We start from the raw sequence: 27,242 nt of genomic DNA on the forward strand, positions 1-27,242 counted from the left end.
CTACAGGCGCCCGCCACCTCGCCCGGCTAGTTTTTTTGTATTTTTTTAGTAGAGACGGGGTTTCACCGTGTTAGCCAGGATGGTCTTGATTCTAATTATTTTTTTAAAAGAACTTACAAACGGGCTGGGCGGGTAGGTCACGCCTGTATACCCAGCACTTTGGGAGGCCAAGGCAGGCGGATCACTTGAGGTCTGTTGTTCGAGACCATCCTGGCTAACATGGTGAAACCCCGTCTCTACTAAAAATACAAAAATCAGCTGGGCATGGTGGCGGGCACCTGTAGTCCCAGCTACTTGGGAGGCTGAGGCAGGAGAATCGCTGGTACCCAGGAGGCGGATCTTGCAGTGAGCCGAGATCGCGCCCCCTCACTCCAGCCTGGAGACAGTGAGACTCCGTCTCAAAAAAAAATAAAAACCAAAAACTTACAAGCACAATACAATCCTAAACACTTAAAACTACATCTCTTTATGAATACGCAAGATTACCTACATAATCCTAATGTTGCCACAATTAATTCTAATTTCCAATCCGTATACAAATTTTCCAATTGTTTTCAAACGCCTTCCGCAGCTCTTGCTTTCTGCAACCACACGCTGCATTTGCTGTTATGTCCTCAAGTCTAACCCACAACCTCTGGGGCTCTGACAGAACCCGGGCTCCAGTTATCAGGACCGTCCATGTTATTTCTCTGTAAATCTTGGGGGAAAAACAAAAACAAACAAAAAACACCGAGAGCCGGCGCCGTACTTCCTGTGAAACTTAGGTTAGGGGTTACCGCGCAGCATGCTGGGAACGGATATCCTGCGTTTTCGTCTGCGCATGTGCAGTCGCCCCAGTTTCCGGCTTCCACCTCTCGTTTGCGGGTGCGGAGGGTTTGCAACTCAGGTGAGAGCGCTGGCTCCCCGCGCGGATTGCGGACCTGCAGGGAGGGATGGGCTAGTGTCCAGGGGGCGGGAACGCGACGTCCCGGGAACTCCCCAAAAGCAGGCCCTCCGCTCCCTGTGCCCGGGGCAGCCCGGGACCCCAGCCTGAGAAGGGCCGGTGTGGGAGGGCTCCGGGGACGTTAGGTGGGGCTGGGTCGTTGTTGGATGGTGCTCGGTGCGGGCCGAGGTGTGGGTGCCAGAATGCAGCCAGGCGTCGGAAAACGAGGCGCTGGCTGCAGGAGGGAAATGCATTTATTGTATTGACCTTGAACCTGCCACAAAGCGCGTATGGTCCCTGGGTCTGCGGTGAGAGCCCGAGCCTTGGAGCTAGAAGGACCTGGTGAACTTTGGCTCTGTCACTGGAGCGTTTGAAAATGAGGATATTAGTAAAAACTGCTTTGTGTCTTTCAAAGATAAGCCATCACCTGTAAAGCATTTAGCTCAGCGCTAGTTACTGAGCAGCATATAAATGTTGGTTCCCGTTATATTTGGAAGACACTTCGTTCTTTTCATGTAGTATTTCATTTAATTCTCACAACCACAGTATTTATATCATTAAAAATGAAGGAGGGGTGAAATGACAGAGCCAGGCTCACAAAGGATGAGGGAACTGGGATGTCAATACGTATACACTTTACTCCCCGAATCAGGCTGTTTGTAATGACCCACCTACCTAACCCAGCATTGCAGCCTTCACAGCACTAGGTGAGTGACTTGTCCCCAAAACCCCAGGACAATGGTTGTGAGGTCAGCGTGGACAGAATCCTACTATGTGGCAAGTGTGTTTGTTGTGGGGTTTCTGGGATGCCTCCAGAGCCGCTGGGCTAGACTGAGGCTTTTCCACCTCCTGTGCTGTCCCTGCTGTCTCTGTCTTTAGAAGTCAGTCTGATATTCTAGGGCAGTGAAGATGAGTCACATATGTAATTTTAAATGCTAAATGAGTAGCTACGTGAAAATCTAAAATATGAAATTAATTTTAAGAACATACTGTGGTTTTCTCAATGTATCCAAAATGTTACTTGGACATGTGGCCCTAGCCTCATTTCAGGTGCTCAGTAGTTGATGTGATTGGAGGCTGTAGTCATGGATAGCAGGGTTCTAATGAATGCCAAGAGAATCCGGTTTAAGGCCTGAGGTCAGTTCTTCACCAGGAGGATTTTGCTCCCCAGGGAACTTTGGGAATGTCAGGAGACTTTTTGGCAGGGGCAGGGGGGGGGGACTGAGTTTCGCTCTCTGGCCCAGGCTGGAATGCAGTGGTGTGATCTCAGCTCACAGCAACCTCCATCTCCCGGGTTCAAGTGATTCTCCTGCCCCAGCCTCCCAGTTTGTAATCTCAGCTGGAATTACAAGCATGCACCACCATGCCCAGCTAATTTTTTTGTATTTTTAGTAGAGGTGGGGTTTCACCATGTTGGCCAGGCTTGTCTTGAACTCCTGAACCCAGGTGATCCACCCGCCTTGGCCTCCCATAGTGCTGGGATTACAGGCGTGAGCCACCACGCCCAGCCTGGAGACATTTTTGATTGTCACAACAGGAAGAAGGGGTGTCCTAATGTCTAGTGCATGTTTAGAAATGCTCCTAAACATCCTTAAATGCACAGGACCGCTCCTTATGTCAGAGAATTATCCAGCCCAAAATGTAAGTTGTGCTGAGGTGAAGAACACTGCTTTCCATGAAAGTTTCAACTAAAATGAATTTGTTACCCAGGCCTCAGCCCCGGCTTCTCTGGAACAAAGCAGTTCTTTATGTTGCAGGAAGGGGGGAGCCCCAGGAACAGGAGTTCCACCAAAGAACTGCCGTCTGACAGAACAGAGACCTCGTCACGAGGGCTTCCGAACAGATGCAGAAGAATCCAGAGAGGAGCAGGTCTTGATTTGCCCAACTGGCAGCAGTTCTTTATCCCCTTGCCCAGAAAGCTCCAGACTTGGTGATGTCGCCACATCCAGAAGCCATCACAGATTGCGTGACACTGAATACTGTGGGCCAACTTGCAGAAGGTGGTAAGCTGGGGTTGGGAGGGATGGGTGACTGTCAGACTGCACAGGAAAAGCCACATTATTGGAGGGCTTTTCTCCATGGTCTGCAAGGAAGGCATAACCAGCCAGGGCTGAGGAAATTCTGTCTCTAATCCTCCTCCTAGAGCCCCCATTTTCTTCATTCTTGCCTCACTCTTTCTAGATTCTGAGTCAGTTTCACACAACATCTATCACATGTAGCATCTAGAGATATCCTAGGGTTGCCTGTGTCCTGAACCTGTAGAATCACAAAAATGATAATACAGGAAAGGATTTCTATTTCTGACTCTTTTAAAACCTTAAGAAGTGTTGAACCTGGGATGAACAGTTTGTCCATGGTCACTCAGGACAGAGCTTGGAGCAAAGCACAGTGCTGTTTGCTCTGTCACAGGTGAGTCACCAGAAGTGTCTTATCGAAAGTCTTTTTGAGAAACTGTAAGTTAGAACAAAAAGATTTTAAAATAGTCTGTCTTTCAGCATCTCCTTTTTTTTCAGTTTTTTGTTTTCTATTGGTGTAAATAATATTAACAGAATATTAATGTTAATTCTGTTTTAGTTTTTTGTCAAAGAAGACATACGTTTTAAATAAATCAATAGGAAAAGAATCTACAATCATCTGATGAAAAACAGCAAGGGGCCAGGCGTGGTGGCTCACCCTCCAGTCCCAGCATTTTGGGAGGCCAAGGTGGGCAGGTTGCTTTAGGTCAAGAGTTCGAGACCAGCCTAAGCTACATGGCAAAACCCCGTCTCTACAAAAAATACAAAACTTAGCCGGGCGTATTGGTGGGTGCCTTTGGTCCCAGCTACTCAGGAGGCTGAGATGGGAGAATCGCGTGAACCCAGGAGGTGGAAGTTGCAGTGAGCTGAGATCGCACCACTGCACTCCAGCCTGGGCAACAGAGCCAGATCCTGTCTCAAAAAAAAAAAAAAAAGAAAAATCAGCAAGGGTTCATCCACATGATCATATTAAAGATGCACATATTCAGGAGGTGCTTTCTCTATAGTGCTTCCTGTCCCTTCTCAAGGGTCAAAGGAACATGTTTTGTAGAGAGGTCTTTTTCCCCAGCTCGTGTGATGACATTGGTAGTCAGGTAAGATAGAGGCTGCCCAGATATCTCATGACTCCTTCCTCACCCCCAGGTTATCCTTTACGGTTCTCCACACTCTTTCAGGAGCAGCAGAAAATGAACATATCTCAGGTGAGTTATTTGCTAACACCTTTTTCATCATGGATTTCATAGGTGTTTAAGGGTCCACATACTAATATCGAAATGTGGAAATGGATCAAAATCATTACAGTAATGTATAGAAAAGCAGGACAGTAGCACAGCAGAATTGGCATGTGGAAAGATGCAGGTCTCCTGATGTTACAGATTTTCCTAAATGTAACTGCAGTTTTCATTCTTTCTGATAGCCATGGCAGAGAGTCAGACAGACAATATTTGTTTACAGATTTGCATTGATGAGAAGCTTAAACCTGGCTGATTCCTCATGGAATCTAAAGTTATCAAAGTCAGGAAAAATGTCTTTGTTGGTCTTCACGTAAGTGTCCGTGCAAATCTTTCTAGTAACAGCCTTGAAATAAATGCAGTATGTTGCTTCCGCTCTTCCCTCAGTGGAAGTAGAGGGCTTAGTGCCAAATTCAGGCTTTTATTAATACAGTTTTTCAGTTTTTTTATTAATACAGTTTTTCAGGTAACAGAAACAGAGGTTCAGGTAAACAGATTGTCAAAGAAAGGACAGATGGATGGTGTAGGCTCTGTTGATCAGAGGTGGAGAGTTGAAAAGGATTTTGTCCTGAACAATGGGTAAGGTTTTCATTGTTGCAGTGCAGGAGATTACTGCATTTTGAGAGTGGGCTAAACAAGGCATGCAAGGTCCAGTAAGAATTTTTGCCCATTGCAATTTGGACTTCCTCTTAGGGAATAATAAGGAGGGAAGGGAGATAAAGGTTAGAGCCAGACTAGGGGTATTAGTTTGCTAGGGCTGCCATAATAAAGAATCACAGACTGGGTAGATTAAACAGCAATTTATTTTCCTACCATTCTGGAGGCCAGAAGTCTGAGATCAAGATGTCAACGGGCTGGGGGCAGTGGCTCACGCCTGTAATCCCAGCACTTTGGGAGGCCAACGCGAGCAGATCACTTGAAGTCAGGAGTTCAAGACCAGCCTGGCCAACATGGTGAAACCCTGTCTCTACTAAAAATATAAAAGTTAGCTGGGTGTAGTGGCAGGCGGCTGTAATCCCAGCTACTCGGGAGGCTGAGGCAGGAGAATTGTTTGAACCCGGGAGGCGGAGGTTGCAGTGAGCCAAGATAATGCTACTATACTCCAGCCTGGGCAACAAAGCGAGACTCCGTCTCAAAAAAGGAAAAAAAGATGTCAACAGGTTTGGTTCCTTCTGAGAGCTGTGAGGAAAGGTCCTTGTTCCATGGCTTAGATGTCTGTCCTCACATCATCTTTCCTCTGTATGAATCTATGTCCAAATTTCCTTTTCCTGTGAGGAATTGAGAAATTGTTCAAACATAGATACAAAGAAATAATATAATTAATATGTTCCCACCTTCCCAAATTACCCACTACATATATTTTGTTAATTTTTTCTTTCTCTTTTATATACTCTTTTTTCCTTTTAAAAACTTAGTTCTTTAACTGAGATGCAGTTTTAACACCAGTAAAGTGTACTCTGAAGTGTATAAATGGATGAATTTTTACATATGTAAATTCATGTAAGTTAATACCCAGATTAAGATAACACCACTGCTCCCCTCTACAGGGCAACCACTGACCTCGTATGTTAGGGAAAAAAAGATAAATTCGTTTTTGAATATCGTACCAATAGAATCATACAAAATGTATTCTTTTACGGTTTTCAAGGGAATGTTTTGCTCCGTATCTTAATATTTCCCTTTTATCACTGGGCTGTGTTTCATTGTATGAATAGACCATAATTTATTTCCTCATTCTCGTCTTCGTCCCATTTTTCATTTGTTTTTCCTGTTTGAGACTATCAGGAATAAGGCTGCTGTGAATATTCTTTTGTGTCTTTTGGTATGTCCTCATTGCTTTTGGGATATACCTAGAAACGGAATTGCTGGTTCATAAATAAACATATATTCAGCTTTAATACATACTGCAAGTAGCTTGCTTAAGTGGTTGAATCACTTTGCATTCTCACTAGCATTCTGGCTGTACCAGATTCTGAGCAACACTTGTTACTATCAATCTTTTTGTTTTTAGCCATTTTGGTGCCTGTATAGTGTAGTATCTCATCAAAATTTATAATTTGCTTTTCTATGGTAAATACTAATGTTGGGCACCATTGTTTGTGTTTTGACCATTTAGACATCCTTTCCTTTTATGTAATATGTAAAGTACCTATTCAACTCTGTTTTAATTGGGTTATTTCCTTTTTTTTAAGTAGGAATTATTTCAATATTTTCAGTAAATTTTTTTTTGCTATGTGTGCATTACTAATGTTCTTGGATTCTGTGACATCCCTATTCATTTTTTAAATAATATCTTTGACAACAAAGTTTTTACGTTTAATAAAGGTCAGAATTGTCTTTTCTTTAATGGCAGTTCCTTGTGTATCATATTTGAAAGTTCTTTCCCTACTCTGAGATCATACAGATAATCTCCTATATTGTTACTACATACTTGTTTATTTTAGCTTGATCCACATAGAGTTAGCTTTTGTGTTTGGTATAACGTGAGTGTCAAGGTTCATATTTCCGTATGGATATCCAGTTGCTCTAGCACCATTTGTTAGAAAGACCATCCTCTGTCAACTGAATTGCAGCTGTGTCTTTTGTCAGTCAAGTGACTTGTATGTGGGTCTGATGTAGACTGTATGTTTTCTTCCTTTGGTCCAATTATGTTATCTTTTTGCTAGTACTTCACTGTCATAATTACTGTTGCTTTATAGTAAGTCACGAATTTTAGTGAATTTATTTACTGTTTTGGGCCCTTTCCATGTTCATGAAAGTTTTATCAGTTTTCACGGAAAATCCTGGTGGAAAGTTTTTCAGAGTAGAGGTGAAGTCTTTCATGTCTTTCGTTAGATTTATTCCTAGGTATTTGATCTATTTTGATAATAGCACAAATGATACTGCATTTTAAATGTCATTTTCCAGTTTATTGTTGGTTTATTAAAATACGATGGATTTTTTAGTATTGATCTTATACCTAGGCATTTTACAAAATTCACTCATTCTAATAGCTTATCTGTGGATTCTTTTGGATTTTAAACATGCAAAATTGTTTTTGCAAAAACAATTTTACTTCTTCCTTTACAGTTTTTATATCTTTAATTTCTTTTTAGCCTTACTGCTAGGACTTCCAGTAAAATGTATAGTACAAATAGTGATAATAGAAATCCTTGTCTTATACCTCACCTGAGGGATACTCAGTATTTCACCATTGAGTCTTATTTTAACTACATGTTTTTTGTATATGTCCTTAATTAGAATAAGGAAGTTCCCTCTCTGTTTTCAGTTTCCTGAGGTTTTTTTTTTTTTATCATGCATGAGTATTTTGTCAGATGGCTGTTCTTGCATCTAGTGAGATAATCATATAATTTTATTCCTTTAGTCTATCAAAGAGGTGAATTATATTGGTAGATTTATCAATGTTTAACCAACCTTGCATTCCTGGGATAATTCCCACATTTGCTATCACTTTAATTTATTTCTGGATTCAGTTTGTTAATATTTCAATTAATATTTTTGTGTCTACATTAATGGAAAGATACTGGCTTGCAGTTTTTCTGTCATGTAATGTCAAATTTTGGCGTCAACATTATATTCTCAAAACATGAGTTTGGAAACAGTTACTCATTTTCTGTTCTCTGAACAAGTTTAAGATTGCTGTTATTTCATCCTTAAATGTTTGGAAAAATATACGTGTGAGGTAGTCTAGCCTTGGAGTTTTTCTTGTGCCTGGTTTTTGCTCATGAACTCAGTTTCTTTAATAGGATATAGAAAATCCAAATCATCCTACTTATTCTAGTGTCCTTTATTTTTAACAGCTTTATGGAGATACAATTCACATACCATATAATTCACACTTTTAAAGTGTACAATTCTGTGGGTTTTAGTATATTTGTAGAGTTGTGCAGTCATTGCCACAATTTTAGAATGTTTTCATCACTTCAAAAAGAAATTTCATATCATTTAGCTATCATCCCCCATCCTGACATACATAATCTCAGCCCTAAACAACAACTTATCTATGTTCTATTTCTATATGTTTGGCTGTTCTGGACATTTGTAATAAGCGAAGTCACATAATATGTGATCTTTGTGGCTATTTCTATTTTCCTTTTTTTTTTTTTTTTGAAACTGAGTTTTGCTCTCGTCGCCCAGCCTAGAGTGCAATGGCACGATCTCGGCTCATTGCAACATCCGCCCCCCAGGTTCAAGCAGTTCTGCCTCAGCCTCCCGGGTAGCTGGGATTACAGGCACCCGCCGTCATGCCTGGCTGATTTTTCTTTTTTTTAGTAGAGACAGGGTATCACCATGTTGGCCAGGGTGGTCTGGAGCTCCTGACCTCAGGTGATCCGCCCACCTCAGCCTCCCAAAGTGCTGGGATTACAGGTGTCACCCACCACACCTGGCCCTTTATGACTATCCCTTTTACTTGGTATACTGTTTTCAAGGTTCATCCATCCTTTTTATGTACATCATTCCTTTTTATGACTGAATAATATTCCATTGTGTGGATATACCATGCTGTTTATTCATTCAACTGATGGGCATTTGGATTGTTTCTCCCTTTTGACTGTTCGGACTAGTGCTGCTAATAACATTCATGCACAAGTTTTTGTTTGGACACCTGTTTTCTCTTGGGACTAAAGCTTAGCAAAGGAACTTCTGACTCATATGGTAACTCTTGATTTATCATTTTTGGTAACTGCCAAACTGTTTTCCACAGTGGCTGCACCATTTTACATTCCCACCAGCAGTGTATTAGGGTTCCACTTTCTCCACATCATTACAACCACTTAAAAATTATGGACATCCTAGTGGGTGTGAGGTGGTGTGTCATTTGACTGATTTGCATTTCCTTCATTAATGATATTCAACATCTTTTCACGTGCTTATTGGCTATTTGTTTATTGTCTTTGGAAAAATGTCTATCCAAGTCCTTTGCCCATTTTGGATTATGTTTTTTGTTCAGTTATAAGAGTTCTTTATGTATTCTGGCTACTAGATATTAAATGTAGTATTTGTGAATATTTTCTCCTATTCTGTGGGTTCTTTTCACTATCTTGATGGTATCCTTTGCACAAAAGTTTAATTGTGATGAAGTCTAATTTTTTTTCTTTGGTATCATATCCAGGAAGCCATTGCCAAATCCAAGGTCATAAAGGTTTACTCCTGATTTCATCTAAGAGTCACGCAGTTAAACTCTTATATTTAGGTCTGTGATCCCTTTTAAGGCCTTTTTTTTTTTTTTTTTTTTTTTTTTTGAGACAAGAGTCTTGGTCTGTTGCCCCAGCTGGAGTCCAATGGCATGATCTTGGCTCACTGCAACGTCTGCCTCCCAGGTTCAAGTGATTCTCCCACCTCAGCCTCCCAAATAGCTGAAATCATAACGCCTGGGTAATTTTTATTTTTTTATTTATTTATTTATTTATTTTTTTTTTTTTTTTGAGACGGAGTCTCGCTCTGTCGCCCGGGCTGGAGTGCAGTGGCCGGATCTCAGCTCACTGCAAGCTCCGCCTCCTGGGTTCACGCTATTCTCCTGCCTCAGCCTCCCGAGTAGCTGGGACTACAGGCGCCGCCACCTCGCCCGGCTAGTTTTTTTGTATTTTTTTGTACAGACGGGGTTTCACGGTGTTAGCCAGGATGGTCTCGATCTCCTGACCTCGTGATCCACCTGTCTCGGCCTCCCAAAGTGCTGGGATTACAGGCTTGAGCCACCGCGCCGGGCCTAATTTTTATATTTTTTTAGTAGAGACATAGTTTCACCATGTTGACCAGGCTGGTCATGAACTCCTAATCTCAAGTGATCTGCCTGCCTCAGCCTCTTGAAGTGCTGGGATTACAGGTGTGAGGCACCACACCTGGTTATTTTGAGGCAATTTTAAAATACGGTATAAGGTAGGAGTCCAACTTCAATCTTTTGATGAGATTCAATTATCCCAGCATCATCTGTTGAAAACTATTTTTTTCCTAATAAATGATCAATGTATGGGTTTATTTCTGGGCTCTCAGTGCTATTCTGTGGATCTGTATATCTGTATTTATGCCAGTACCACACTCTCTTAATTACTGTTGCTTTATAATAAGTCTTTAAATCAGGAAATGTAATCCCTCCAATTTTTTTCTTTTTTTTTTTTTTCTAGATTGTTTTGACTATTCAGGGTCCCTTGCAATTTCATATAAATTGTAGGTTCAACATTTCTGCAGAAAGTTCATTAGGATTTTGATATAGATTTCACTGAATCTGTAGATCACTTTAGGGAGTATTGTCATCTTAACAGTATTACATTTTCCAATTCATGAACACAAGGTGTCTTGCCATTTATTTGGGTCTTCTGATTTCTTTTAGCAATGTTTTCTAGTTCACATATAAGTCATGTATCTTCTTGGTTAAATTTATTCCTATTTTATTATTTTTTGTTCTGTTATAAATGGAATTATTTTCTTTTTTATTATTCATTGCTAGTATTTAGAGAGATAAATGATTCTTGTGTGTTCATCTTGTATCCTACAATTTTGCTGAATTCATTTATTGGTTCTAGTAGTTTTTTGTGGAGTCCTTAGTCTTTTCTATATGTTAAATTTCATGGTCTATGAGAATAGAGATAGTTTTACTTTTTTTCTTCCCAATTTGGATGCAGTTTTTACAATTTGTCTCACCTATTTCCTTTAGCTAGAACTTCCAGTATAATGAATAGAAATGATGAAAGCTGGCACCCCTGTCTTATTCCTGGTATTTGGAAGAAACCTTCCTGTTTTTTAGCCTAGTGTATTGTGTTAGCTGTAGTTTTTCAGAAGTGCTTTCTGTTGTGTAGCCGCAGTTCTTTTCTAGTCCTACTATGTTAAATGTTTGCTTTTTTATCATGTTTTTGTCAAATGCTTTTTCTGCATCAGTTGAGATGATCATGTGATTTGTTTTCTTCATTTTATTATTGTGGTATATTATACTGATTTATTTTCTTATGGTGAGCCACCTTGCATTCCTGGAAATAAACTGTACTTGGTCATGGTGTATAGTACTTTTTATTTGTTGCAAGATTTGGTTTGCTAGTATTTTGTTGAAAACTTCTGCACACATATTCAGAAGGAATATTGATCATAGTTTTTGGGTGATTTCTTTGTTTGGCTTTGGTTCAAGGTAACTCATAGAGTGAGTTAAGAAATGTTCACTCGTCTTCTATTTTTGGAAGAATTAGAGAAGGATTGGTATTAGTTTTTCTTTTTTTTTTTTTTATTTTATTTTTATTTTTTGAGACGGAGTCTCGCTCTGTCGCCCAGGCTGGAGTGCAGTGGCCGGATCTCAGCTCACTGCAAGCTCCGCCTCCCGGGTTTACGCCATTCTCCTGCCTCAGCCTCCCGAGTAGCTGGGACTACAGGCACCCGCCACCACGCCCGGCTAGTTTTTTGAATTTTTAGTAGAGACGGGGTTTCACCGTGTTAGCCAGGATGGTCTCGATCTCCTGACCTCGTGATCCGCCCGTCTCGGCCTCCCAGAGTGCTGGGATTACAGGCTTGAGCCACCGCGCCCGGCCTAGTTTTTCTTTAAATGTTTGGTAGACTTCACCAAACATTTAAAGACTGACAGTTGGTCTTGAACCTTTCTTTGTTGGGAGGATTTGGATTACTGATTCAGTCTTATATCAGTCTGTTCAGATGTTCTGTTTCTTTTTTAGTTCATTGTGGTGGTTTTTGTGTTTCTAGGAGTTTGTACACTTCATCTAGGTTATGTAATTTGTTGCTGTACAGTTCACTGTATTCTTTTATTGTCTTTTTATTTTTGTAAGGTTAGTAGTAAGGTCCCCACCTCATTTAGTTCCTTAAAGTGTACAATTAGCGTATTGATTTGGGATCATTTTTAATATAGGTGTTACTGCTATAAATTTCACGCTTAGCACTGCTTTAGCTGCAGCTCATGCATTTTGGTATTTTGTGTATTCATTGTGAGTAATCTCAATGTATTTTCTAGTTTCTGGGTTTTGGGTTTTTTGTTTTGTTTTGTTTTTTTGAGACGGAGTCTCGCTCTGTCACCCAGGCTGGAGTGCAGTGGTGCAGTCTCGGCTCACTGCAGCCTCCACCTCCCGGGTTCAAGCAATTCTCCTGCCTCAGACACCCGAGTAGCTGGGCTTATGGGCATGCACCACCATACCTGGCTAATTTTTCTATTTTTAGTAGAGACAGCGTTTCACCATGTTGGCTAGGCTGGTCTCAAACTCCTGACCTCAAGTGATCTGCCTGCCTCAGCCTCCCAAAGTGCTGGAATTATAGGCGTGAGCCACCATGTCCGGCCTAATTTCTCTTTTGATTTTTCCTTTCATCCTGTAACAAGGTGAAAATAACCCTATGTGTATGGCCCCCAGGGACTTCACACACTCAGACTAGTATACACTTAACTTTAGCAAATGAGGCCGGGCGCGGTGGCTCAAGCCTGTAATCCCAGCGCTTTGGGAGGCCGAGACGGGCGGATCACGAGGTCAGAAGATCGAGACCGTCCTGGCTAACATGGTGAAACCCCCGTCTCTACTAAAAAATACAAAAAACTAGCCGGGCGAGGTGGCGGCGCCTGTAGTCCCAACTAGGAGGCTGAGGCAGGAGAATGGCGTAAACCCGGGAGGCGGAGCTTGCAGTGAGCTGAGATCCGGCCACTGCACTCCAGCCCGGGCGACAGAGCGAGACTCCGTCTCAAAAAAAAAAAAAAAAAAAAAAACTTTAGCAAATGAGCACATCCTGATTCTCCCTGCAGGTGCCTATCTCTCTCCTAATAGTTTGAAAAAAAGATAATAATTTTCTGTTTTCCCAGGTATGTTATTGTAAGGACGTTAGCATTGCTTTTATCAGCTCTCTACATCTCGAAGCTAAGATCTAAAGCTACGCTGTATGATTGTAATTTTTTGTAATTTAGTGAGATAGACTGTCTTTTTTTTTTTTTTTTTTGATGTGCAAAGGACACCAGAGAATTATTTTATGCAGAGGTTATCCTATATATGTCAGTCACATTGGTTAATTCTGTCTTTTCAGTCTTCTGTATCAGTGGTCAGAAAACTTTTTCTGTAAATGTCAGATAGTAGGCTTTGTGAGAGATACAGTCTCTGTTGCATCTGCCAGACTCTGCAGCTGTAGTGTTAGGCAGCCATCAATAATGCATAAACAAATGAATGTGGCTGTGTTCCAAGAAAACTTTATTTACAAACAAAAATTGGTGGTGGTTTTTTTCATTTACCAAAAAAAAAAAAAAAAAAAAAAACCAGAAGTGGTGAGCTGGATTTGACCTTTGTGCTGTAGTTCACTGACTTCTGTTCTATATCCCTGTTGGTTTTTCTTAATCTGCTTTTCTAGGAGTTACTGGGAGAGTTACATTAAAATCACTAATTAAAATTGTAGATTGGTATCTCATTTCTGTCATCTTTTGTTTATATACGGTCAGTTCTCATTATTCTCAGTAGTAATGTTCCAAAAAGTCACTACAAACACTGAACTAATAAATACTGAACCATTGCTCAGAGGAGAAATACAGGGTTAAGCCTCTGGTCACATTTTTGTCAACCAGTCAGGACATAATCTTTTTGTGTGTCTTTCTGCATAAAGACACCTTATTTAATATTGTTGATTTATAAAGATGGAACTAATGGCCAACACCATACCTAATGCCTGAATGAATCGTGTCTAACATAGATGTTTTCTCCATGAGACGTACCACAGGCGTCTTGCACAGAGGCACACTAGACAGCACGTAACTGCTATACATATGGGCCATTTAAAAAGTGAAATCATTGGCTGGGCGCGGTGGCTCACATCTGTAATCCCAGCACTTTGGGAGGCTGAGGCGGGCGGATCACAAGGGCAGGAGATCAAGACCATCCTGGCCAACATGGTGAAACCCCATCTCTACTAAAAATTTTAAAAATTACCTGGGCATGGTGGCACGTGCCTGTAGTCCCAGCTACTTGGGAGGCTGAGGCAGGAGAATTTCTTGAACCTGGCAGGCGGAGGTTGCAGTGAGCCAAGATCGCATCACTGCACTCCAGCCTGGCAACAGAGTGAGACTCCATCTCAAAAAAAAAAAAAAAAAAGAAGTGAAATTGTCAAGAAAAAGCACAAAAATGCAGTAAATATGGCACTAAATAGATTGAGAAATGGACATGTATTTACATTATCAGAGCCGAAACAAGAAAGCAGATCACCTTGTTCAGCCTCATCTGGGAACACGCATGTCAGGCAATTCAAATTTTTTACCTCCCTGTACATATGCACAAATGACTGCAAAATAACTGCAAGCGTTGATTTTGAGGTTGCAAATAATTTTGGTATGTGAATTTACAAATACGTAATCTGCGAATAATGAGAAATGCTATTTGGAAGCTATGTTTGCCAGGTGCATAGCAATTTCCATTTGTTGTATCTTCTATTGAAAGGACTGTTTTATCATTACAAATTGTTACTCAGTTTTGTTGTTGTTGTTGTTGTTGTTTTGAGACAAGAATCTCACTCTGTCACCCAGGCTAGAGTGCGGTGGAGCAATCTCAGCCCTCTGCAACCTCCACTTCCCAGGTCCAAATGATTCTCCTGCCTCAGCCTCCTGACTAGCTGGGATTACAGGCACTCACCACCACGCCCAGCTAACTTTTGTATTTTTAATAGAGACAGGGTTTCACTATGTTGGTCAGGCTGGTCTCGAACTCCTGACCTCAAGATCCACCTGCTTCGGCCTCCCAAAGTGCTAGGATTACAGGCATGAGTCACCACACCCAGTCCGTTACTCATTTTTTATACCTCTTTCTTACCTTAAAATCTGTGTATGATAATAATGCAGTCGTGTCAACTATCTTTTGGTTTTGATTATATGGTATATCTTTTTCCATCCTTTTATTTTCCATCTACATAATTCCTATATATATAAAATATGTTTCCTTTGTTGTTGTATTATACTTTCTTTAATTTAATATGATTATTTAGTCCAGAGGTTGGTAATTTTTTTTTATAAAGGCAAGTAATAAATATTTTCAGTTTTGACAATCGTAAGGTCTCTGATGGAATTTCTCAGTGCTATTTCAGCACAAAAACAGCCATAAACAATGCAACATGATTGGGTGTGCCTGTGTGCCAACTGACTTTAAAAGTGGCAAGTGGCCAGGTACAGTGACTCACACTTATAATCCCAGACCTTTTGGAGGCCAAGGTGGGAGGATCACTTGAGGCCAGGAGTTCAAGATTAGCCTAGGCAACATAGCAAGACCCTGTCTCTACCACACATGCACAAAAAACTGGCAAGCCAGATTTGGCCCAAAGGCCATAATTTGCTGACTCCTGCCCTGATGTATGCCCAGGGTAGTCTGTTGGAATGGAATAAAAATTGTAGGAAGTTCATTTACATTTTTTGGCTACAAAAATAAGAATTAAAAGCTTTACTAATGTATCTATTTATAGTATATGTGTATAACTCATAAATATATACAGATCATTTATAAACATTTTCTTTGAGACAAGGTCTTGCTCTGTCACCAAGACTGGTATACAGTGGTGTGATCATGGCTCACTGCAGCCTCAGCCTCCTGGGCTCAAGCAATCCTCCTGCCTCAGCCTCCCAAATATCTGGGACTACAGGCACATGCCACCATACCTGGCTAATTTTTTAAGTTTTTTGTAGAGACAGGGCCTTGTTGTGTTGCCCAGTCTGGTCTTGAACTCCTGGACTCAAGCAGTCCTCCCACCTTGGCCTCCCAAAGTGCTGGGATTACAGGCATGAGCCACTGCACCTCTCCTATAAAAACTTTTACCAATTTAATACCTTCAAAGTATAAGATAAAATTAGATTCAAAATAGGCATCCTTTATATTCGTTCAAGCTTTTTAGAGTTAAATATGATAAGAATTGTTTTCATGGGTATTTTGCACATCATCTAATTTTAAACCCTTCAGATTGAATAGAAATGTGCTGTTACAGGCGTCAGTGTCATTCAAGGACGTGACTATAGAATTCACCCAGGAGGAGTGGCAGCAAATGGCCCCTGTTCAGAAGAATCTTTACAGAGATGTGATGCTGGAGAACTACAGCAACCTCGTCTCAGTGGGTAAGCATGTAAACATAACTTACCCTTGTAACTCCATATAGAATGTATTTCTTTTTTAAGTGCCAATACATGTGAACAATATACTTAGAGTTTAATGTTACTTAGGCTTTTCATTCAGGATTCCAAAGTAACTATGCCCTGTCGAGGACTAGAAATATGTTGTCAACTCCCAGTGATAAATGCAAAGGAGCACTTTCAGGACACTGCTTCCGAAGCTGTATTTTCTTCCACTTTTGGAGACTAAAATCTCATATATCTGGTCTAAGTCCTCTATTGTTCTTTATTTACAGGGTACTGCCATTTCAAACCAGAGGTTATCTTCAAGTTGGAGCAAGGAGAAGAGCCTTGGTTCTCAGAGGAAGAATTCTCAAACCAGAGTCACCCAAGTGAGTTACTGAGCAGTAGTAGACATAATTCTGTAGGAGGGGTTAGACTCCATCACTTTAAGGGTGAACACCTGAATACTGCAAGACTTTTCTTAGAAAGTCTAAAGGCACAAAAAGTAGCAGTTAAAAGAAAATGATTAATAAAGTTGATTCCATTAAAAGTAAGAAATTTGTTAATAAAATACATCATTCATATGGTAAAAAGACAAGCCACCAACTACCGTAATATGCATGTAACTTAGAAAGGGTGTGCTTCCTGAAAATGCGAAGAGACTCTGCAAGTCATTGTGGGAAAAGATGGGCAACCCAATTGAGAAATGGGCAAAAACACTGACCAAGAACTTTTATTTATTTATTTATTTATTTTTTAATTTTATTTTTTTGAGATGGAGTCTCGCTCTGTCGTCCAGGCTGGAGTGCAGTGGCTGGATCTCAGCTCACTGCAAGCTCCGCCTCCCGGGTTCACGCCATTCTCCTGCCTCAGCCTCCCGAGTAGCTGGGACTACAGGCGCCTGCCACCTCGCCCGGCTAGTTTTTTGTATTTTTTAGTAGAGACAGGGTTTCACCGTGTTAGCCAGGATGGTCTCGATCTCCTGACCTCGTGATCCGCCTGTCTTGGCCTCCCAAAGTGCTGGGATTACAGGCTTGAGCCACGGCACCCGGCCAAGAACTTTTAATATGGCCAGTAAATCTTAGAAAATGTGTTCAATCTCATTAGTTTTCATGGAGCACAAAATAATATATGAAATGAGATATGAGGTGAAATAACAGATACGAAGCGAGTTTACAAATATGGCAATGCCAAGTCTTGGTGAGTATATGGAATGTTAGACACCCTCCACTGACTGGAAATATAAACTAGTAAAACCACTGTGATATCAGGAGGATGTTTTCTTTTTCTTTTTCTTTTTCTTTTTCTTTTTTTTTTTTTTTTGAGACGGAGTCTTGCTCTGTCGCCCAGGCTGGAGTGCAGTGACACAATCTCAGCTCGCTGCAAGCTCCACCTCCCAGGTTTATGTCATTCTCCTGCCTCAGCCTCCCGAGTAGCTGGCACTATAGGCGCCTGCCACCATGCCTGGCTAATTTTTTGTATTTTTAATAGAGATGGGGTTTCACCGTGTTAGCCAGGATGGTCTTGATCTCCTGACCTCGTGATCCGCCCGCGTCAGCCTCCCAGAGTGCTGGGAATACAGGCATGAGCCACCACATCCAGCCTCTTTTTTTAAAATTTCCATAGGTGTTTGGGGAACAGGTGTTGGTTACATGAGTAAGTTCTTTAGTGGTGATTTGTGAGATTTTGATGCACCCATCACCCAAGCAGTATACACTGAACCCAATTTGTAGTCTTTTTTCCCTCTTCCCCTCCCCACCCTTCCCTCACCCCACATCTCCAGATTCCATTGTATCATTCTTATGCCTTTGCATCCCACCAGGATGTTTTCTAATCAAGGTATACTTTTACATATGTTGTAGCCAAGTAATTCCTTTTCTAACCGTATGACCAACAGAAAAATACGATTGTGTTCTCTGGAATACATAAAATAATATTAATGGCAGTATTGTTTATGTTTGGCAAAAATTGTGCTCATCAACAGTAGAATGGAGAAACAGTTGTATTCTTTTTTTTTTTTTTTTGAGACGGAGTCTCACTCTCTCGCCCGGGCTGGAGTGCAGTGGCCGGATCTCAGCTCACTGCAAGCTCCGCCTCCCGGGTTCACGCCATTCTCCTGCCTCAGCCTCCCGAGTAGCTGGGACTACAGGCGCCCGCCACCTCGCCCGGCTAGTTTTTTGTATTTTTTAGTAGAGACGGGGTTTCACAGTGTTAGCCAGGATGGTCTCGATCTCCTGACCTCGTGATCCGCCCGTCTCGGCCTCCCAAAGTGCTGGGATTACAGGCTTGAGCCACCGCGCCCGGCCAACAGTTGTATTCTTTAAGGAAAAATTATACAGCCACATAAAATCTTGTACACTGATTACAAACACGGTATTAACCAAAAGAAAACAAAAAATATGCATATATGGTTATATTTATGTAAAGGTCAGAAGCAGGCAAAATTCAACTACATTTTTAGGAATTCATATATTGGTGATAAAACTGAAGAAAATCAAAGAAATGATTACATAAATATTAGGAGAGTGTTGAATTCTAAGCATAGAGAAGTTATAACCAAGCAGAGGTACACAGGGATTTTTGCAGAGCCATTTGTGTTTCATGACATGGTTTCTGATTCCATGAGTGTTCATTTAATACTATTAAGTTGCACATGAAAGTTTTATGCAGATATATATTGTTTCATGCTTAATAAAATCTTAAGAGGTAAGCGAGAAGTGGCAGATGATATTTGCAATATGACCTGTCAAGGATAGGCATTTAGAATGCATAAATAATCCAGACCTCTCTTAAATGTCATTTTCACAGTAAAACTTTCTGTGATACCCTATTTAAAATTGTACCCCTCATGTCAGATTGAAATGTGGAAACTTAGGATGGGATGATCAGGTTCACTTAGCGCTTAGTTCTGATGGAATACATGAATGCTATGACAGCCAGAATGGAGCAGTGCATCTAAGTTAGTTGCAAGAATGCATTTTAATTTCAACAATCTTATACTTGCTATGAATCACAACCATAAGATGGGTTAGAGCTGTAAACTTTTTCATTTAATCATAAAGGAGTTGGTGCTGTTATAAATTTAATTTGATGTTGAATTGAGGGATATCAAATTGTAAGAATGTAGATAGTAGACTATTCTAACCATTATAATCTAGATAATGTCAAGACCTAGACTGTAACTTACTTTCAACTGTAATTTACTTTCAACTATTTTCCTTGTTAAACTACTTACATTTAGAGTTTTTGTTGTATTTATCCCATTCTCTGTTTTTCCTGCTCCCTAAAATAACTACTCCTATAAAAAGCTTAAGTTTTATTTTCTTTTCTTTCCTCTCTCCACCCAGTTAGGAAAATCTTACTAATCACATGCAAAATATGTATTCATTACCAGTTTCCTCTCCCATTTGCACTATAGCAATATTATTTTTTAAAGGAGGGTGGTCTGAGATGTATGTATTTACACACACACACACGCACATCTGAATTATTTAATCTTGATAAATCATTAAGCGCAACATAGGCTGTATGTTGATAAGCCCTACCCACAAAAGATGTAGGAGTCATAAGATGTTTTCAATATTTCTGTTTTAGAAGATTACAGAGGTGATGACCTGATCAAGCAGAACAAGAAAATCAAAGACAAACACTTGCAGCAAGCAATACGTATCAATGATAAAACATCGAGTACAGAGGAAGAGAACGTTTTGGGGAAACCATTTACTCTGCATGTAGCTGCTATTGCTTCAACAAAAATGTCCTGCAAATGTGACTCATGGGGTGTGAATTTGCAAAGTATTTCTGAATTTGTCATTAATAATAGAAACTATTCAACAAAGAAAATAGGCTGCTGTAATGTATGTGAGAATTCACCTTTCAAAATTAACTTTGAGAAAACTCAGACTGGAGAGAAATTTTATGAACATAATAAAAACATGAAAGCTCTCAATTATAATGAAAATCTTCCCAAGCATCCAAAGTTTCACACTTTGGAGCAAACTTTTGAATGTAATAAAATTGGAAAAGCCTTTAATGATAAGGCTAACTGTGTTAAACATAAGAGTCCTCACACAGGAGAAACATCCTCTAAAGATGATGAATTTAGGAAAAATTGTGATAAGAAAACTCTCTTTGACCACAGGAAAACTGGCACAGGGAAGAAACACCCGCATCTTAATCAGTGTGGGAAATCCTTTGAGAAGTCACCTGTGGAGGAATATAATAAATTTAACATGGGTATAAAACATTATGAATTAAATTCAAGTGGAAATAATTTCAACAGAAAGGCATACCTCACTGATCCTCAAACAACTGTCACAGAAGAGAACCCATTGGTAAATAGTGACAGAACACAGACTTGGGTTAAATCCTCTGAATGTCATGAAAATAAGAAATCCTACCAGACGTCGGTTCACAGAGTTCGCCAGAGAAGTCACTCGAAGATAAAACCCTATAAATGTAATGAATGTGGGAAATCCTTCTGCCAGAAAGGACATCTCATTCAACATCAGAGAACTCACACAGGAGAGAAACCATTTGAATGTAGTGAATGTGGAAAAACTTTCTCCCAGAAGTCACACCTCAGTACTCATCAGAGAATTCACACAGCAGAAAAACCCTATCAATGTAATGAATGTGGGAAAACGTTTGTCCAGAAGTCAACCCTCAGGGGACATCAAAGAATTCACACAGGAGAAAAACCCTATGAATGTGGTGAATGTGGGAAAACGTTTGTCCAGAAGTCCACCCTCAGAGATCATCACAGAATCCACACAGGGGAGAAATCCTTTCAATGCAATGAATGTGGAAAAACGTTTGGCCAGAAGTCAAACCTCAGAATACATCAGAGAACTCACACTGGGGAGAAAACTTACCAGTGTAATGAATGTGAAAAATCCTTCTGGCGAAAAGATCATCTCACTCAACATCAGAAAACTCATACGGGAGAGAAACCATTCAAATGTAATGAATGTGGGAAAACTTTTGCCCGGACATCAACCCTCAGAGTGCATCAAAGAATTCACACCGGGGAGAAACCATTTAAATGTAATGAATGTGGGAAAAAATTTGTCCGGAAAGCAATCCTGAGTGATCATCAGAGAATTCACACAGGGGAGAAACCCTTTCAGTGTAATAAATGTGGGAAAACTTTTGGCCAGAAATCAAACCTCAGAATACATCAAAGGACTCACAGTGGGTAGAAATCTTATGAATGCAGTGAATATGGGAAATTATATAAGAAGTCAACCCTAAGCATATACCAGAAAATTCAGGGAGAGGGGAATGCCTATTGATGTAACAACTAGAAAATCCTTTCGACAAAAAGAATACCCCATTTGATATCAGAGATACGCAAAAAACAATTGAGGGTAGTGAATGTAAGAAGACAGTCCCAGAAGTAAACCCTCACAGTGAATCAAAGAATTCACATAGGAAAGAAACCAGATGAAGATGAATGCAGGAAGAATTGTGTCCAAAAGGCAACCTTCCGAGTATATCGAAGAATTCACACAGGCTTCTCTTCTCTTTTCAGAGTACTATGGATAGGCCTGAATGAAGTCATACCCTATTAGATAGCTCCCACACATCACACAGGCTGGTAATCTCTTCACCAATACCAGTTTCATTTTATTCCGGGCACATAGTCCAAACTTCCCAATCTCCTTTTCATCCAGGTGGGACTTTGTGACTGGCTATTAAGATGTGGATGTCCATCCCAGTCTGAAAAATAAAGAGACTCCCCTAACAAATTACCAGGGCCCTGTCACAACAAAATGGATATCATTTCTAGGACAAACTTGGTTCCGTGCTTGAATGCAGCATGGTACAAGATAAGTCAGCGTGCCTGAATGAATATATGCAGCAAAATTCTCTTCTGCCTCTTTCCCAGTTGAACATGATGTGAACAAAATTTAAGCTTATACAGTAGTCCCCCCTTATCTGCATTTTCACTTTATGCAGTTTCCATTACCCATGGTCAACTGCACTTTAAAGTTATTAAATGGATCCAGAAATAAACAATTCCTACATTTTAAATTGCACCCAATTCTGAGTAGTGTCATGAAGTCTCATACCCTCCTGCTCTCTCTCCCATGAGGGGTTATCGAATCATTCCTTAGTCTAGTGTACCCACACTATCTGCCAGTTAGTCACTTACTTGGCATTTTAGTTATCAGATCACCTGTCAGGGTATGGCAGTGCTTGTATTCAAGTAACACTTACTTTACTAAATAGTGGCCTCAAATTGCAAGAGCAGTTCTGGCATGTTGTTATAATTATTCCATTTTATTATTAGTTGTTAATCTCTTGCTATGCCTAATTTATAAATTTAACTATCATAGGCATGTGTATATATAGGAAAAAAATATAGTATATACAGGGTTCAGTATACCCGTGGTTTCAGACATCCACTTGGGATTCTTGGAGAGCATCCTTTGTGGATAAGTGGGGACTACTGTATTCTGTTGAGCATTTACATGTTTGAGTCTATTTGTTTCTACACATAATTTAGTTATCTTCTGCTAGGAAGGCAGAAAGCTGCTGTGTAAGCCAAGCTTAAGTCAACCAGAGGGCACAAACCTTATCAGGAGGTTATAAAGTCAAGGAGAACCTCAAATATGATTAGAGAACTGTGGAAAAGACATCCTTTTAATGTAATGAAATTGATAGTACCACCTGATACAGGGCTTTGCATGAACCTAAAAGTCCGTTGGCTGAATGGTGAGCAGCCACTGTGCAGTTCAACGTAATTGTGCCTTGCTTAATTGCACAAAGGTACTTCCTCCACACCTCCTGACACCTCCATATACCCCAGCTACATCTGCTTTAAGGAGGAGTTTTCCCTGGCTCCAAAGGCCGTTGGCACCCAACCAAGTATTATGGGAAACCTCCAAGGAGGGGAGGGGCTCAAATTTATATGGCTTTATTAAATCCATGCCCAAGACAACATCTTACTAGTTCATATGGGGGTCGAGGACATCTAGATTTAGCTAATGGCGTTTGGGTAGGGAAGGCAAACAAATGTAATAACCTTATGGATGAGGTACTTTGGGCAAGTGGAGTGTACTACAGTTACGTTTACATCTGAAAGTATAGTAGGGATTAATTCCCATCAGTTATGGAGAGAATTCTAATTCCCTGTAATTCGCATAAGTCATAGAATTCTAATCAGGAAGAATTGTATGCAAAGATACGTCTGAGGTCCAACAGCTCTGATCATTTTGGGCTTCAGGTCTCTGTGACTGGTGATTTCGTGGGTTGAAACTTCTGGCAAAAGGGAGCAGCCCTTGGGAGCTGGGGGATGGGGTTGACTTGATTCCCTGACAAGGCTTCCAGGTCCATCCCTTCTGAAAAGCATCTGTTAGTTTACTCTTGGGCTCTTTTACACATTGGATATCTCTTCCCTGGGTAGAGGGCTCTGACCTAAAATTCCAGTTTGGGAGTGTGTCGTCTTGGACTTAACAACTAACAAAATGAAAAGGACCCAGCAAGCCTCACTTGTGGAGTGAAAATGGAGCATTCAGGAAAGCAGCCATCCTGGCTCCACAGTATGTCAGCTGTATATGCAATAGTAGTAGCTGTCTCTTAAAAGGGAAATAATGTATCCCCTCTTTCCTGAAGGAAGCAAAGTTGCTGGCTTATAGAGTCCTCAATTCGTAGAGGTTACTGTAATTGGGCCTGGCTCACTGATGGTTTCACTAACTGAAACTAGGATCCTAGTCAGTGCCGTTAAGAAACCCAGAGTGAAACGGTCACTCCTGTCAGTGGAAAGAACACAGTGTTCTCAGCTCTGGCCAATACTCCATTTGATAAACCTTGTTACATTTTTGTTAAACCTTGGGCTCTGGATGTGGCCTATTTGATATTCTAGTTGGAAATTATATATTAAAAAGCACGCTTTAATCCTTTGTACATGGGGGGTAAAAGTCACAGCTGCTTAGTACAACCATCTGGGTTGCTCAAGTAGATGCCCATAATAAGAGACTATTTTCTGATGAGACTGACTGGAATCAGCCTGCCGATTGAGCTTTCTCCATCCAGATTCTGACCATTGCTACTTGGATCCATCATTTTACTGGTATGGCAAAAAGTCACCCATTTCACACTGGGTACAAAGTAAAGGGCTCTTTATCTGATGCTTCCATTGATGTCATTGGATACAAGAATTTACAAAATTTTTTTCCTTCTGGATAAATAGCAAGTACTTCATATGCCATTGATTAATTCAGCTTTTTCCCACTTTAATTAAATATCCCACTAAAGATATTCAATTTAATATCTTTATATACTAAATTGTCATTTGTAAATAGTACATATGACTGATTAAACATTCTGATATTTTAGTAACATCCTTTTGTGAATAGGACTGGCATGTAGAGGAGCCATAATACCCATCTTTCTGGCCTGCTATTGAATTTTTCACAGAAGGATAATTGAACCAAGTTTGGAAAAACATCTTAGGATTTAAGAAATAGAATATTACAGGCCAGTTACATTGTAACAGTAGAACTGCCAGCAGCCTTACCAAGAAAATGCATTGACAATAGGAGAACATAAGTTACCCCTGGAGAGAAGCAGATATGACAGGAAGATTAATGGTACACAACCCAGTTAGTACCTGTTAGGACCAGTTAGTCCCTGAGAATCAAAACATCACTGTTTACTCTGTTTTTTTTAATACTTTGTAATATAAAGCAAGTCTTTCTTTAAACTTTTTTTACGCAGACTCAGAAAGAAAATATTTAAAATCATCTCTCTCCCTGCCCCTTTTAAATAGGATATTTGAGGATTATGATTGGGTTTGATATTAAGGATCAGGAACCCTGTAGGGTGGAACTGATTCACTCCGGCGGCCTGAGTCACTGGGAGGCCAGGTGACAAAGCCCCATGACTGGGGACTCATGCTTTACCTGCTGTCCCTTAGCAGAGGTAGGCCCACGGGATACCTTTCCATACAGTACATCACCAATTGGAGACCATGGGCTCTAGTCATGTATGCTGCTTCTCCCTGCCTGGTTGATCTTAGCAATTCACGGTCTTTTGCTCTGGCAGATGGATGCCTCATCTAGAGACCCTGGAGGAGCATTCTCTGTGTGCCCACCCATTAAGGGCCTTCAAGCTAATAAAGATAGAAAACAAGGCAGGAATTTTTGTCTGTTTTATTCACAATGTATCTCAAACATATGAAACAGTCCCTCTTTGTATTAGGCACTAATACTTGCTGAAGGTGCAGTTATCAAAGTGAAATCTGAACATTGTTCCTTTTGATGTTCCAAGTTATCTTTTGAGGTGATTAATTTATTATAAATAGGTAAAATATTGCTATAAGTTCTCCATTTACGGGTATTTCATAAATTTTTAAAATTTGTTCTTAATCTTCAGAAGTGTACAGACGTGTTCTTCGGATCTTTGTCAACCAAAACATGTATTTTCAATAAATTGAGATTCCCAGTTCAAAGTTATGTGTACACATTTAATCAGTTTATTAGTATTGTAGAGTATAACTTTTTTTTTTTTAGCTTTGCTTCCACACAAATACGTTGTTAAGTACCAGTCTAAGGAATTTTGCAAAACAATAATGTAAAAACCCATTTCCAAGATCAACTAGATGGGCATGCAAAGAAAATCTGGGAATCATCACTTTAATCCATTTTAACAATAGTTCCCCTCATTTTTACTCTCCAAATAATCCTTCTGTCAGTTCAAAGGAGAAAAGTTTTTTGTTACATTCACATATCTTTGCCCTTGGAGAGACATGTTACCCTGAAAGAAGGGGTATAACACCTTCATGTGACTTCCTGCCTCTATGTTTGTCTTCTCTGATACCTTTTCATATTAAATGTCTTCACAGGCCGGGCGCGGTGGCTCAAGCCTGTAATCCCAGCACTTTGGGAGGCCGAGGCGGGCGGATCACGAGGTCAGGAGATCGAGACCATCCTGGCTAACACGGTGAAACCCCGTCTCTACTAAAAAAATACAAAAAACTAGCCGGGCGAGGTGGCGGGCTGCCTGTAGTCCCAGCTACTCGGGAGGCTGAGGCAGGAGAATGGCGTAAACCCGGGAGGCGGAGTTTGCAGTGAGCTGAGATCTGGCCACTGCACTCCAGCCTGGGTGACAGAACGAGACTCCTTCTCAAAAAAAAAAAAAAAAAAAAAATGTCTTCACAGAGCCCCAGAAGAAATATCTTCTGTCCTTGTACTAGGGTAGCCTTTTATAATGGGGGAGAAATTTGTTTTCTTGTCAGATTGAACAGTCTTCAAGTACCAACAGCCTGCCTGGCCAACTGGCTATTTTAGTGATCTTCCAGTATTCTAAGGATCTCTGACAGAATTGTATCTAGTTTACATCAGTTGACTGACCCATTGATACTTAAACTAGGAAACTGGTTGGCCTGATTTCTTGGCAAAAGACATCCGCCAAAATAAATTTGACCAATCAGATGTGCTGGGACTGAGTGACAGGTTCAGGATGGGTAATGTCATCGCTAACTAATGAGGATTTCCTATCCTCATTTAGTTCCTTATTCACCAAATGTCTCCAATGCACACATGCCTAACAATTCAGTAATCCCTTAAATGGCAAGGGCGAAGAGGCTACTTTAAAAAAAAAAAAAAAGATAATTTTTAATGAGCCAAAAAGGATTGAGATGACAACCTTGTACATACCTTCAGCATACCTGATTATGGTTTACTCCTCTGTAACTTGATGTTCAGATGCACTAAATTAAATGCTCCAGATCAATGCACCAATCTCTCAGTCCTCACTGGAGCCAACTAGTGATCAGTCTTTTTCCCCTTTGCCTCATTGATGTAACCTGCCTGACATCTGTGGCATGACTCTGCAAGCCATACCCTAATCCATTTCACCCCAAATAATCTGTACCCTCAGGAAACCCTTATTTCCTTAGAAACATGTAATATTCTTTAGAATATGACAGTTGTTAACCATCATATTCCTAATCCCTCCACTATCGCACCCCATCCTGGGCAACGAGAGTGAAACTCCGTCTCAAAAAATAAATTAATTTACACACT

General features: G+C 40.4%; 1 protein-coding gene across 6 annotated transcripts; it reads left to right on the forward strand.

Annotated features, from left to right (window-relative positions):
* Positions 1–804: 804 nt before the first annotated feature.
* On the forward strand, positions 805–25,666 carry ZNF510 (zinc finger protein 510). Of its 6 annotated transcripts, none has more exons than XM_010358143.2 (6): positions 805–886; positions 2,680–2,925; positions 4,081–4,139; positions 16,086–16,212; positions 16,503–16,598; positions 19,804–25,666. In XM_010358143.2, the coding sequence occupies exons 2-6, from the start codon at positions 2,856–2,858 to the stop codon at positions 21,408–21,410; spliced, it is 1,959 nt and encodes a 652-aa protein (XP_010356445.2). In that variant the 5' UTR covers positions 805–886; positions 2,680–2,855; the 3' UTR covers positions 21,411–25,666. The 6 variants fall into 6 exon arrangements, with proteins under 6 accessions (XP_010356445.2, XP_030775859.1, XP_030775860.1 ...); XM_030919999.1 differs by having other exon boundaries at positions 19,807–25,666; XM_030920000.1 differs by having other exon boundaries at positions 817–886; positions 4,113–4,139.
* Positions 25,667–27,242: the final 1,576 nt, after the last annotated feature.

The sequence above is a fragment of the Rhinopithecus roxellana genome, chromosome 16 (assembly GCF_007565055.1).
Source record: "Rhinopithecus roxellana isolate Shanxi Qingling chromosome 16, ASM756505v1, whole genome shotgun sequence".
NCBI classification, from domain to species: domain Eukaryota; kingdom Metazoa; phylum Chordata; class Mammalia; order Primates; family Cercopithecidae; genus Rhinopithecus; species Rhinopithecus roxellana.

Bases quoted from the DNA above. Each gene is read 5' to 3' on its own strand.
- ZNF510 (XM_010358143.2), top strand. From the start codon at position 2,856: ATGTCGCCACATCCAGAAGCCATCACAGATTGCGTGACACTGAATACT. The intron at 2,926-4,080 runs GTAAGCTGGGGT...CCTCACCCCCAG, and splicing joins GGGCCAACTTGCAGAAGGTG to GTTATCCTTTACGGTTCTCC. The intron at 4,140-16,085 runs GTGAGTTATTTG...GTGCTGTTACAG, and splicing joins AGAAAATGAACATATCTCAG to GCGTCAGTGTCATTCAAGGA.